At 46.3% G+C, this 13604-nt stretch overlaps 2 protein-coding genes across 4 annotated transcripts; one reads left to right on the forward strand and one right to left on the reverse strand.

Moving 5' to 3' along the window:
* The first annotated feature begins 152 nt into the window (after nucleotides 1-152).
* Nucleotides 153-7164, forward strand: ical1 (islet cell autoantigen 1-like). 3 transcript variants are annotated; one of them, XM_011606201.2, is made up of 15 exons: nucleotides 153-302; nucleotides 922-952; nucleotides 1038-1212; nucleotides 2481-2553; nucleotides 2814-2937; nucleotides 3015-3213; nucleotides 3456-3581; nucleotides 3680-3778; nucleotides 3853-3935; nucleotides 4083-4120; nucleotides 4237-4275; nucleotides 4402-4599; nucleotides 4804-5076; nucleotides 5185-5280; nucleotides 5649-7164. In XM_011606201.2, the coding sequence occupies exons 2-15, from the start codon at nucleotides 945-947 to the stop codon at nucleotides 5762-5764; spliced, it is 1647 nt and encodes a 548-aa protein (XP_011604503.1). In that variant the 5' UTR covers nucleotides 153-302; nucleotides 922-944; the 3' UTR covers nucleotides 5765-7164. The 3 variants fall into 3 exon arrangements, with proteins under 3 accessions (XP_011604503.1, XP_029696145.1, XP_011604502.1); XM_011606200.2 differs by having other exon boundaries at nucleotides 165-302; nucleotides 829-952; XM_029840285.1 differs by lacking the exon at nucleotides 4402-4599.
* Nucleotides 7165-8365: 1201 nt separating this feature from the next.
* On the reverse strand, nucleotides 8366-13393 carry fam117ba (family with sequence similarity 117 member Ba). The gene is made up of 8 exons (XM_011606202.2): nucleotides 12928-13393; nucleotides 11153-11389; nucleotides 10524-10607; nucleotides 10284-10394; nucleotides 9882-10025; nucleotides 9601-9808; nucleotides 9385-9505; nucleotides 8366-8990 (listed from the first exon to the last, which is right to left on the reverse strand). Exons 2-8 carry the CDS (start codon nucleotides 11171-11173, stop codon nucleotides 8765-8767), a joined length of 915 nt encoding a protein of 304 aa, XP_011604504.1. The 5' UTR covers nucleotides 11174-11389; nucleotides 12928-13393; the 3' UTR covers nucleotides 8366-8764.
* Nucleotides 13394-13604: the final 211 nt, after the last annotated feature.

The raw sequence follows: 13604 nt of genomic DNA on the forward strand, positions 1-13604 counted from the left end.
ATCTTTTTTTCTAAATTGCCACGACACATTTTAAAAGTTCTTCAAAATTACTTTTGCAGACGTTTCAAATCATTTGTTTAATGGACGATCTTTGGGGGGGAGGGGGTGGCTCATTTGTTTAATGGACGATCTTTGGGGGGAGGGGGGTTCTGGAAACAACAGCGCCCCCTCGCGTCCAAGTGGCGCCACAACTGCATATCCTGTTTCTCTGACTCACTTTAGGATGACGGCGATCTGGACAGGAGGCTAAACTGGACTGCACTTCGCAGATGCTCGAACTGTCCATCTAAACTAAAGTCAAGGTAAAGGCACACGAAATATTTTGACCTATAGTCCGAAAATATCATTTAAAAGAAAGTCGCCCTTTGGAAGGTTGACATTTTTCCTGGCCTCGACTCTCCAGGCTAGCACAGTTGCGGTTAGCACACCAGCTTCCTCCGTCGACTACTGTCATGTTTTGGTAGTTTCTCCTTACATATCATGTCACTTGTCACCGTATTAATAAATATCAGTCGGCATCCTGGGCTTTATTTCCATTTCCGTGTCACTGAGGCGGCTTTCGCGGTTCCTGAGCACCTGCTGGGCAGACAGCTGGCTGTCAGGTGTCTCGCCTCACAGGAGTGGCAGGTGTCTGATCCCTGCTCCCAGAACCATATTAGATTAGTTAGCTTTATGGCCTCTAGCATCTCCGGGGCTGGTCCTGCACATGAGAAGCGATCTGCCTGTACCTGTTGTAGTCCAGTATGGGGGGTGTTGCTGCTATACGTGTCGATGCCTACGCTAGATCACTCACGTAAATATTTCCATCTCTTTTCATTCGTTTTTTAGACAAGAGTTTCTCTTCATTGTATTGTGCTGGCAAAACGTGAGGTCCAGGCGATAGTCCCGAGTTTCCCCACTTTTTTATTTTATTATTTACAGATCGAAAACAGTGCTATCCAACGATGGACGGGTATGTATACATTTCATTGTCGATCAAACATCCATCATCCACGTGTGGCTACGGTAACCTGGCACTACCCACTGTGGGCCAACAGTTTTGGGGGGGACATGCTGAGTGGCAGCCGGGCCCTGCTTGGTGAGGACAGCTCAGTCATGGCTCGGATGCAGAAGAAATTCTGGAAGACCAAGCAGGTCCTCATCAAAGCCACGGGCAAGAAGGAGGATGAGTACGTGGTGGCCTCTGACGCTGACCTGGACGCGAAGCTGGAGGTGGGAGACCTTACGCATGCCAGTTATCTGTCATTTGTCAGTCCTGTCGTGGGATATCCTGCCCCATCCTTCCATTCAAATGAGCACGTGGAACAAATGATGTGGGAGATTTCTACTCCGATTCCATTCAGAACGTGTGACTGTGTTTTGCATTGACCTCCAGCATCTCCTCGCTGCCCTAAAACAACATGTCAGGTGATGTAAACGTCACCGTTTTGGGTGGGGGTTGGGGATTGTGTTATTTTTGCTCAAGAATGCCGAGTGACACATTTCTGTGTGATGGTATGATGCAGCCATAACAGACAAGAAGACTTTGTCTGTTTATTTTAGATTGTGTAAACACCATATGGCTTTAAAATAAAGAGAGAGGTCTGTCATACTCATGTATAGTTGTGTACATTGTGTTTTAAAACCATAATTGTTGACTCAAGGAACATGGCTAAATACTGTAGCGAAGGCTGTGAGATGACACGGTGGTTTGTATTTGGCCAGATCTGTCTGGTAGATTCGTTGTAACAGGTTTGGTATAGTGAGAATTCTGTCACGATAGCAGACACCGCGGACTGGCAGGATCCTGGCTGACGTTTAGCTGTGACACTCTGTCTGTTGGAGGGAAAACACTGAGCAGCCATTGTTTGCTGTGGAACAGGATCAGTCCACTGCTCATCTTCTGCGTCCATTTAGGGAAAGGAGATGGGGAAGAGACTCGATGGATGAAACGAGAACGTTTTCCTAATGTGTTCTCACACTCCTTTTGGAGGCCACTCTGGGCATATTAGATTAGGCTACTAATGAACCAATCTGGATGAGATATTTCTGCGTGTGTCCTTTGTGTCTGATGAGATTCTGTCCAGATACATTTGAAACGGACATTGGTCCACGTAGATACTGTGTTTTATTTGTTTTCATCCTAAATGGCTTAAAAGTCTGTATGTTTTTGCCGTATTACTGTAGCTCAATTGGCTCGTTTGCTTAGACTAACACTAATTTGATAATCACAGAATAACCAAACAAGACCAAACAACAAAGAGATGCCCGTATGGGAGCCAGTGGCTCTTTATAAATAGTATAAATATATAGCATATAGCATATAAATAGTAACCTCTTCACTGTGGTGCTTTGGAAAAATAATTTACATCCACTACTGTATTCAGGGAATTGTGGGTAATGAGAAACATTATTGTTGGTAGTTTTAAAATCTTTGTCTAATTAAACCCATCAATGAATCATTGGGGGGGAAACGTGTCATTTGTGTGTTTTGTCTCCAGTTTTTTCGCTCAGTTCAGTTGACTTGCACAGACCTGCTGAAGGTGATCGAGAAGTACCAGCAGAGGATCATACGTGAGTCCAAAACCTCCGTACAGGAGCTCTTTGTCTTCAGTTCCTGCCAAATATTTGATCTGAACAGAGCTGAAATGAACTATTTAAAAAGGTCAAAGAAGAGACTTGACTTGAGTAACTTGATGCGGTTGAAGGTCATTGGAGCCCTGTTCGAATGGCACGAGGACCTCACGCGACCTCACCTTTCTGACTGTGTGAAATTGATTGTGTTTCAAGCCCATTTGATCCCCTTTTAAATGAATCTGCTGCCTGTCCTCCAGGCCTGTCACAGGAGGAGAATGAGCTCGGCCTCTTCCTGCGCTTCCAGGCGGAACACGATCGCTCAAAGGCCGGTGACATGATGGACGCCACCAGCAAGGCCTTGTGCACCTCAGCCAAGCAGAGGTCAAGCAAGGGAAAATCACTTTTAAGTGTTGCGTGATCCTAAAGCCAAATTGTACTCAACATCTGGTGCATTGCAGGATGGCTCTCTGTACGCCACTGCACCGCTTGCACCAGGAAGTGGAGACATTCCGAAGGCGGGCCATAGCTGACACTTTTCTGACGGTCAGCCGGATGGAGAAGGCTCGCACCGAGTATCGAGGAGCTCTGCTCTGGATGAAGGACGTATCCCAAGAACTGGACCCAGATACCTACAAACAGCTGGAAAAGTTCCGCAAGGTGGAGGAAGGCTTTTATAGGTTGATCTTGGTAGATAAAAGAGGATGTCACAAAGAGGATCTTTGTGAGAAATCTATTTACATCATAGGGTTTTGTTTTTCTCTTTGGTATCTGAAGCAGCGGGTGGGGAGGGGTTTGTTGTCTTACTGGAGTCGGCCAACAGGGGGTGGTAAAGAGCTGCTGTGTGCTGGTGCACTCTGGGAAAGATCATCTCCCGATCTTCACGGTCTTTCTAATTCCAGGTCCAAGCTCAAGTCAGAGGGACGAAGGGCCAGTTTGAGAAGCTGAAAAACGACGTGTGTCAGAAGGTCGACATGTTGGGTGCGAGTCGCTGCAACATGCTGTCGCACTCGCTCTGTAACTATCAGGTCTGCCTCTGTCCGTCTTCATTTTTCAAATCCAAAATGTGCATGCGTCTCCATGCCAGTGCGCCTAAACACATCTTTGTTTCCAATCAATGTTCCAGACTACTCTACTGCACTATTGGGAGAAGACAGCTAACACCATGTCAGGGATCCAGACAACGTTCCAGGGACACGTCCAGTATCAGTTCACCACACTAAAAGTAGTGGAAACCGCACAGTGAGAATAACACGGATGTGTTTTATTTGATTTAACTCTTTGCTTCGACCTCTCCAGGACCTGCGAGATCCGTTGGAGGAAATAGCAGACTTAACAAAACAAGAGAAAACGAAGGAGAACTCTCCGAGCAACACAGACAGGTAGTAGAATCAGGTGCTGTGCTCCATGTGTTGCTTCGTGCTTGAGAGAGTGAAGCTCTAAACTGCATCCTCTCGGCTGCACTTTGGCTAAAAATAGCCTGTAGTCTTGCCAACTAGATAACCTTTGTTTTTTCTCTTCTTCCACAGCCTGGTGTCCTTGGATGATGACAAACATGCTGACGCAGGTGTGTACCGGTACTTCCCCTCTAGGCCGAAGTCTAAATTTCAATTTGGAATTAAATTCTCTGCCACCCGATGGGTTGAATGTAATTGTCATGCTTCTCCTTCTTCTCTTTTCCAGAGCCAGCCAGCAACAGGGATGGACAGAATGACACCCGTGGTAGGTCTTTCTGTTTTTAGTGTCTACATCCATGGGTGTTTCCTGCCGTCAGTATTTGTGTCAATAGTTGTGTTTAATGGTTTGCTGTTGCTGACTGTGGACTGGCTGTTCACTTTATGAACCCAGCCCATGAAAGCATTGCCGCTCCTCCAGCAGCAATGGGCAGCAACGATGACCAAATGCTCATGGACTGTGACGTACCACAGTTCCCACAGCCAGTGAACGCCCCCCTGCAGCCCCAGCTCCCACTTCCTCCTCCTGCTGGTGACCCCACAGAGTCCCGGGGCTTCGAAAGCCTCCCGTGCAGCCTTCCACCACTGCCTGGTAAACTGGCTGACCCTCTCCCATTTCTGCCACTGGAGAAGTCCTAACTTCCAACTACCTTGCTCTCTTTCTTAGCTTTCTGATCTGCTTGGTTGCGGCAGGCGTTTCACATTTCGGCTTTTTTCACTTTCCTGACCCACTGTTTTCACTCTTTGTAAGTCTGTGTTTTTCTTTCTTCGTGACTTTCCGCTATTTTCCTTTCAGGACCTTCCTTAAGTACTGGAACAATGCTGCAGACGGAGGAGGATGTTGAACGAGGTGAAATGGCCTTTCTCAAGGACCTCCTCAGCCCAGGCGTGGGGGCCAATGATGAGTTCAGCAGAGAGTGGCAGGATGCTTTTGGAGTTTTTGAACCTTCCAACACTCCTCAGTCGACTACTGAATCATTAAATAGTGGGGCTACAGCAAATCCTCCTTCTTCCAGCCCCACAGGCTTCCTGCCATCCCAGCTGCTAGACCACAGTCTCAGTTCTTCAGGTCAGCAACAGCGCACCCTGTTGGAGAACTATGGCATTGCATTATTCATACAGCGACATTAGAATTGAGGGAACATATTTAATAGTATGTTCCCCTTTCTCCTTTTAGGCTGGTCCACTCCACCAATGTTTCAGGCTCTGCCCCTGCAGCCTCCCTCTGGTCAAAACCCATCGGCTGAGCTGGCTTCAGGTTCAACAGCTAATGGTGAGCAAAAATGAGTCGATATATAATTATGAATAAAAATGCCCATAGAGGTCAACGGTGAGATGCAATGGGACAGAACATGGTAGAAGAAGGAGGTGCTAGGACACTCTTAGAGCACTGCTGAGGTACCCTTGAGCAAGGTAGTGAACATGCTCACATAGGGTCCTGCAATGAGCTGGGCGCCTCGGGGTGTATCCAGGCTCCAGCTCCTGTTGCTCAGGAAAAAGCCGGGGGGGGGGAAGAAATGCTCCATATTTGCAAATAATGTTACTTTTAGCTAATGTTAATTTGAGAATTTTTTGTCTCCGTAGAGGTTTATGTTGCGACTTCTTTAGGCATGACATGACTTGTCTTGTGTGTATTTATAGCTCCTCCAGGTGGATCTAAAGACATGTCTGCCTGGTTCAACCTGTTTGCTGATTTGGATCCTCTCTCCAATCCTGACGCTATAGGACGCTCTGCAGATGAGCTGCTAAATGCCTAATTGTGTGTGTGTGTGTGCGTGTGTAAGTTTTGGAGAATTTTTGTTTTTTCAAACAGGCAAGTAAAATAAGAAATATTTATCGTCATTTTTGGTGTTTGAAATTATTTGACGGCATTATTTTGTTGTGAGGGACGTGTTTGTTACACTGGAAGAAGCCAGCAGGTCATTGTGCTTGGCCTCCTCTGTCAGCAGCTGTATATGACTGTTAAGACACAGCAAAGCTGCATTCTGTGTTACCGTTTTTGTTGATTCAGCTCCAGACAAGCAGAGAAATGTCGGTATCGTGTGTATTTATGTCTTTTTATTCATGTTTGCCTTGTATGGGTGTGTTACAGTTTGTCGTGTGTGTGCACAATAAGGGATCCAGGATGTTAAAATATCTATATTTACTATTGCAATATTTTGGACTTATGAGAAACCCTGAATTTTTAATGAATAGCATAGTTAAAGATGAGCGGTTGTAGTTGGACAGGTAGATGGCAGTGTTATCTGGCTTAGTCAGGAATAATGAAGCACGTGTCAATTCTTAATCTTTTTAATATCACTATCATTTAACTACATCATGCAATTACTGATTTCTAATTGTATTGTGGCAAATATGGCCATTGTTTGGGAAACACATCTCGTATGATGTAAAGTCTCCTCTTTTTTTTTTGTTCATATGCAAATTCTATGAAACGGTAATAACACGGCGCTTTATTGAGCTCTGGATTATGTTGGACCGGACGATGAGCTGCTGTCCAGTCACCCGGCAGGACTCGGCGCATCACTATGACGACCTGAACGCCCTTCTGGCTCCTAAAAGCATCCTCGCGTTTGAATTGGATGTTTGTTTTGGTGTCTCGAGCAGAAGGCCAAGAAAAACAAATGTGAAAAAGGGAAATCGAATGGTCTCTGAAAGGCTGAAGGCCACTGAATTCTGTTTAGCAGCGCACCTGTCGACACTAAAATGTACATGTACAGTATATAAGCTTTTCTTTTGCTTCTTTTTTAAAAACTATTGACTCCTGCTATATGTTGTTACCTGTTATCATACAATGGCTTTATTCAGGTGTCGATTGTTTAAGGAGGGAAGACGAGACCAGGACTGACATTTATACATTTACTGTTTGACAACTTAAGAATGATATCAGCATCTTTGGCGGCAGCCAAGTGCATCAACTGAAACCAAATCCGCAGTTATGACATTTGTGTGCCTGAGAGAGACTTTATACAAGCTGCACATATTTTTTCTGCTTGTGTGCAGTGGTCACAAGAGAAACTGCATTGCTGTATTTATAGTTAATCAAATAAGAATGTACTTATCAAGTCAATCACAGATGCTTTATTTAATTTAACTATGCCTTTTTATTTCACTTGGGTTTAATAGATGAAAACTTGGAATAAACTGGACAAGCAAATGTGTGTGTGGAGCCTCATACCAAAATGCTAAAAAAAAAAAAAAAGTGGGGTATTTGTTGTTTACACCTAATCTGAAACAAATGTGGGATTGATTGTGATGAAGCAACCAGACCAGATGCTTCATTTGGAACAGAACTTGTTTTCTTTTTTACAAATCTGGTCATTTTGAACATTCATTTTCTCTAAAGTTTCAAATCTTTTTTCTGAAAATGGAAAGTCTCTGCAGACGCGACGGCACTCCTAATAAATAAATACAGCGTTGTTATTCACAATGAGAGGAATTCACAGTAGTCGGCGGATAAAAAGCTGGAGGAGGAAGGGGTTAAACAATTACTGGCTCATTCAGATACATAATTGTAGTCAGCCTATATTACAAACACGGTACCTCTTGTATTTACAGGTCCAGTACATTCTTATCCCACCACTGCAGGCACAGTCGAGCAATAACGACACATACTGGAGGATTGGCCCTGGGCGTGGCGAGGCTGATGCCCATACGCTCCACTCGCAGATTCCAGAGGCGGAATGTCGCTGAGCACATTTCCTCAAGTCCTTGAGAGTTTCCATGTTCTTCAACATTGAACTTCCGTCGCTCTACGTTTTGGAGGCAGATTTTATTTCCATGTGCTTTTGGGAACTTCCAGAACCTGAAAACTGGTCAGCGTTGTGTTTGGGGCGTGGTCAGACCTCTCCATGCTCAGAGGGAGCGTGAGCCTTCAGGACGAGGCCCCTCTGCACACGTTTCACGAGAACATTGAGCAAGACACGGGAGATCTGCAGTTACAGTGGGGGGGGGGATAAGATGGTGAAGGGACGTGAGGTGGTGCAGCGTTCTGAGGAAAAGGCTGGCGCTTAGGGGAAGGAGGAGGTGCAGGCGGACACGGGTTGAACACGCTGGACACATCGTAGCCCTGGCCTGTGTGTACATACGCACCGCGGAGCGGGGATCCAGGTTACTGCTGCCGGGTCCCACCTCTCGGTGTGTATCTACGGCCATCATAGTGCAAACATCAGGTCTCCCTCGGGGAACACGAGATCTGAGCACTATGCTGGTGGAGCGACACTGAGCGGTCTGAAAGATCAGGCACATTTCTTGAATTCTCCTTGTGAAGACCGTTCAAGCGTTTCCACAAAATTCATTCTCAGCACCAAAATTAGCATCTGTGGTCAAACTCTTGGTCACCAAGGAAACCAGCAGCCTTTTTTTTTCTTTAATGGAAGGCATATCTGATATCAAGAGAAATAACTAGAAAAAGAGATGTCCTTGGAAGGCGCCATGGTACATAGATGATCAAATCAAAAAGTTTTTTTTTCCCTTTTCCTCCATAAAAACAGGAACCTAACCAGAACTAAAGGTAGATAGAAAGCAGTGAAATGTTAGCTGCAAATATCCCGCTGTGGGCTGCAGGGTGCTCATATTGTCATCATCTGAGGAGAGGCAGTGGGAAGAGCTTTTTCACCAAGATAAGGACATCAGAGAGCTTAGCTGGCATGCTGAAGGCATGATCTTGTTTCCGATGTTTTCTCTTTTTTGATTTGCTTTTTTGTGGTAATTTGAAGTGAGGGGGGAACGTGGTTACTAAAAGCCTTTGGGGATTATCAGAAGCTCTCGGGCTCCTCCACGAGGCATGGTTGGGTGGACAGAGGCACCAGGGACGGGGACAGGCTGCGGAGGCCGACCCCGGGGCGAAAGCTGAGGTCAGGGGCGGGCAGTAAGGGCTTGAGAATGCTGACAAAGCAGAAGGCAGAGCCGCTGTTGGGGATGAAGTTGACCTTGTTGCGGTCGGGACACAAGAAGGGGGGGATCTCCTGCAGAGGCTTGGGCCTGGAAACACAACCAAGAATATAATTATTCTTTATTTCAAACACACCAATACTGACTCAGTTGGTTTACATCCTCTTAGCATATTTCAAATACTATACCGGTACTATATTTACTTTTCAGTCTCCACATCGGAATCATCGGCTTTCTTACTGGGTGACTTCAAATTCTGTTGTGGGTGCGGAGAGTATTTATACGAGGCTTCGCCTCGGTTCAGGTTAAACCAGTCTAATTAAACTCTTATTAAACCCCCTTTAACCTTTAAGTCCCTAAGAAAATTGATGGGAGTTCACCCTTTTGAGTCCACGCACTTTGTTACTTCCACTCTGATAAATCATTTAATTGAACTTTGCTCCAGATTAAAGCTTCAGTAAAAAAAAAAAATCAATAGACTCACATGCCCTCCTCGAAGACTTTGACCTTCTCACAGCCCTCTGGAGGTTCTCTCTTGAACATGTAGCTGTTGTTTGGTCTGGGAGAGGCAGCATATTTAGGCAGTGGGGAGTAGGGGCCCAGCTCTGACAACAGGGACAGACGGGAGGTCAAAGGTCAGCATCATTAACAGATTGACTCAGTCAGAATTTGGCGTGTGTGCATCACGGATGTCGGTCACCTTTGTCCTCGTACGGGCTGCCTCCCCCCATGTCATTGACTACAGTGAGGTAGGAGGGCGAGATGGAGTCGGGGCGGCTACTGCAGTTACTGTGGCTCCCGCTCAGGCCGCCCCCCGAGGGAGTCTGCGTGTCGATGCTGCGGGTGCTGCTGCTGCGCTGCGGAGGGACGGGTGGGGGCGCACGGTGCCCATCTGGGACATCCTGTGGCTGCACACACACACGAAAGAGGTCAGAAACACAGGGGGCTTAATCCCCGACCGGCACGCGTCAGACGACTCACAACAATGGCGTCGTCCTTTTCCGTGGAGTCCTGGATGGTGATGCGCTCGATCTCCTGATTCAGGCCCTCCACGCTGTTGCGGAATCGAGGGGCCGATGACTTCGAAATGGGGATGGGGATCAAAATGGTTTTGGGCATAGGCGACTACAGAAAACACAGGCGGACGCCAGCGGTCAGTGTTTATGCCGCACACGCGGACGTGCACAGAGTTTTCGCTGTTGTCAAGAGTATTTTATTCACCGACAGAGACTAAAGAAGAACTGAAGACACAATGACTTCAGAGCAACCTTTGCAATTACAGGAAGTGTCTTTTGGATTTAACTCGCTGTGTGGAACCTACAGCTACACGGGGACGACGAGCGTAAGCTCCCCCACATGCGTTCTCTGCCCAGCTAAGATCACCTGGGACTGGATGATGGTGTGACTGCCATTGAACGGGGACTTGCGGTCCTTATCCCTCCGGTGGCGGCTGCTGCGTTTGCTGCGCTGAAGCTGCTGACGCAATTTCGCAATCTGTTTCACAGGCACATGCGACGCAGATGTTACTGATGTTAGCGAAAGCGTTGGAAAGAGGAGCTCACGCTTCAACAAGTTTGGACTTTGGACGGATCCAAGATGTGTGGCTGCAGGCGAGGAACTGACCTCCTTGAGCTGGTCGGTGCTCCCACAGGAGGCCGAGCGTTTATGAGAGCCTCTCCTCCTCTCATCTGCCCAGGCCCTGGGGGTCTGGTACAAACACATGCTGGTTAAAGCTACAGTCCGCACACAGCCAACTATCTCAAGAATGATCTTAATAAAATGGCATAAATTAGGGATGAAGGCATCTGCTTTCATTAGTCTGTGTCTTGTGGCAGATGCACCTGTAATTTCTGTTGTGCTTTTGGTTCCTGGCTTAATTTTTTGTCAAAGCCCTGTTTAAAATGCATAGAAATAATTCATTACTCAATTATAAAAAAGAATTGCAAGATTATGTTTGTTTCTGTAACGCTGCCCTTGAATAAGCAGAGTCGAACCCACGCCCGGGGCTGTTTCTCCAGTCTGTTTACCCGCCCGAGATGACCTGCTCTTAGAGAAATGACATGTGACAGCACTGAAATGATGCAACGGGCTGCAAATTCCTCCCAACCTTCAGCACCAGAGGGGCCCATGTGTCCAGACTCTTAAAAAAAGTTTTATTTTGATTTGTTTGCTTCATTTACAATGTTTGTTTTATTGAAACCAGTTAAATGTTACAGTCCCCCCCCCCACACACACACACACACAGCACTCACCTGTGTCGCTTTGTCCCTCATGTAGGGAACGTGTTGCTGCTGGCTGTCGTCCTGAGGCCCGGGACCTGTCAGGTGAGCGCCAGCGTGCGCACCCTGTGAGGGCCACAGCTGGACGCAATGCTGGGGGCCGAACAGGAGAATGAGGAGCAGGAGCGCTCAGGCAGAGAGGAAGAGGAGGAGGACGGTGGCGTGACAGAGGAGAACCAAAGGGGTGCGGACGTAAGGCCACGGTGCAGTCTGGGGAGGAAAAACAGTCGGTAAACGGGTTAGGCATCAACAACGCCATGAAATGTGATACATCAGCAGCCCCCGGTCGGGCGGCAGGATCAACACATGGCTGCTCTGTTCTGCACGTCTCGGCGTGCGCATGTGTCTGCGGCTCGTGTGTGGGTTTCCACTGATGTTAATCCGTCCTGCAACGAGCCAAGCGGATGTTCCCTCCCCCCAAACCTCACACAGTACCTTTAATGGCATTATGGCAGCTTAAAGGGATGATGGGGGAGGTGGGGGTGAGTCGTTGGAGTGAGTAAAGATGCTGCTTCTGCCCCACTGACCCTGATTCTGTGCTAGGGCCACGGGACACCCCTGCGCCCCCGAACAATGGAAAACAAATACAGCAATCTTAATTTCGTTCGAAATGATAAACATGATATTCCTCTTATTTCCTCTTATTTATTTTCATGTCTAAGTTATTAATATTCATATAAAAAGGGCTTTCTTGTAGACAGTGATGAATGTAAAAACACTTCATTTCCAGGGGTGTGATCACACATGCCCCTCACGAGCATCTAAATGAAGGCAAAGTTCCTGGCATTGTAAAGCCATAATAACACTTCAATATCTAATCACCAACAGTCCAAAAAATTCTGAACGGCAGGCACCGCTGACCCTCGGGCTAAATCTGGAAGAGATCTTCTTCAATGGTGCACATTGCTGTTGCTAGGGAACGGAGGCTGGCTGATCCTCACACATTTATGCATGAATGTGCATGTGTGTAAACAAGGGTTTGGACTCCACTAGACCAACAACATCATGTTTGTTTTTTCTTTTTTTACTGCTACTTTTAGAGCCTCATTTCAAAAACATCAGCACCCCATTCTGCATCACCACCACTAATACTAGTAGTACTACTAGTAGTAGAGCAGTTAGAGCAGTTAGGCCTGTTTCTGTCATAACAAACACTCACTCAGTTGTTTTCCTACGCATGCTTATGGCACAATCTAATGTTTGTCTTGAGCATGAAGTGGAACTTTGCAGGAGAAATCTCGCCACCGGAGGCCACTTTAAAGGAAAGCTCACGACACGTCACGATCAGCGAGGGCAAAAGGGTGCACAGACAGCATTCAACAACGTATACATCTTCAACTTTTGGGCGTGTAAATGTGTTTACAAATACAAGAATTGCATATTAGTGTTAGCTCCGAAGGATGATGTGACACTTGCCTCCTGCAAAGTCCAAAATTAAATGAACAGAAAATCCCAAAACAACAACAGCAAACAATAATCACCGTGACCAACAACTGCTGTATGTAAATCCATGTTATTCAATTTATACTGATTAGAAAGACTCTGGAATTTGCATTGTTCACACGTAAAATGCATTTTGGGCACAAGCATCCTTAACTACACATTTGTTTATTTATTTATTAAAAAATGACGACTGTGCATGAATGGCCTGCACAGTGTAATATATAATTTGTTTACAAGGAGAAAGCAGGAGCTTTTCCGCATGCATTTGGAGATTTTAAATGGCATGGAAGGGCGAGAACGCTCACCTGCAGAAATGTGACCGGGGCGCGCTGCGTGCAAGGCGGCATGGAGCGATCAACCCTTGTTCAGATGGAATCGAAGATGCCGACGAGGCGACGGGAGAATGTAAGAAGACAGCTCACAGCAGCGAATAGGAACGTCGTTTGAAGCAAGCAGACGTAGAAAAATATGCTAAAGCTTCTTCGTGAGCACCGTGGTGATACAGCAGGTGTCAAAATGGGCGTTGCTGTATTTTCTCCCTGCCTTCTGGTCGTCGTGGATGGTTGTTTTTCATTTCTCTTCTAATGCGACACGACGGCTTGACTAAACGTGAGAAATATTCCTCCGATGGACGAAGAAAATGTATTATTTAAAAGGAAAATGTGTTGTGCGCCCAGATTAATTGGCCAGATTTGTAAAAATGGGGAAAAAAATGACCGAAAGGAAGGACACAACATACAGAAGGGATAGAAAGAAGAATACTGTGTAGCTAGCGGGGATTAACAATACAATTTCCGGGAACGGCTTTCAACGTAAAACATTTGTGTACACTTTCGCCCAAGCTTTCTCGAATATAACGGCTGGGACAGGTAACATTTTAGCAAACAATTCATTTGGCATCATGTAGTTGTTGCTACACGATTCTGTTGTTAATTACTTGCGACAGAATTCAGTACCGTTTCATGAGTGCGAAAAACATGCA

Source organism: Takifugu rubripes, chromosome 8 (assembly GCF_901000725.2).
Source record: "Takifugu rubripes chromosome 8, fTakRub1.2, whole genome shotgun sequence".
Classification (NCBI taxonomy): Eukaryota; Metazoa; Chordata; class Actinopteri; order Tetraodontiformes; family Tetraodontidae; genus Takifugu; species Takifugu rubripes.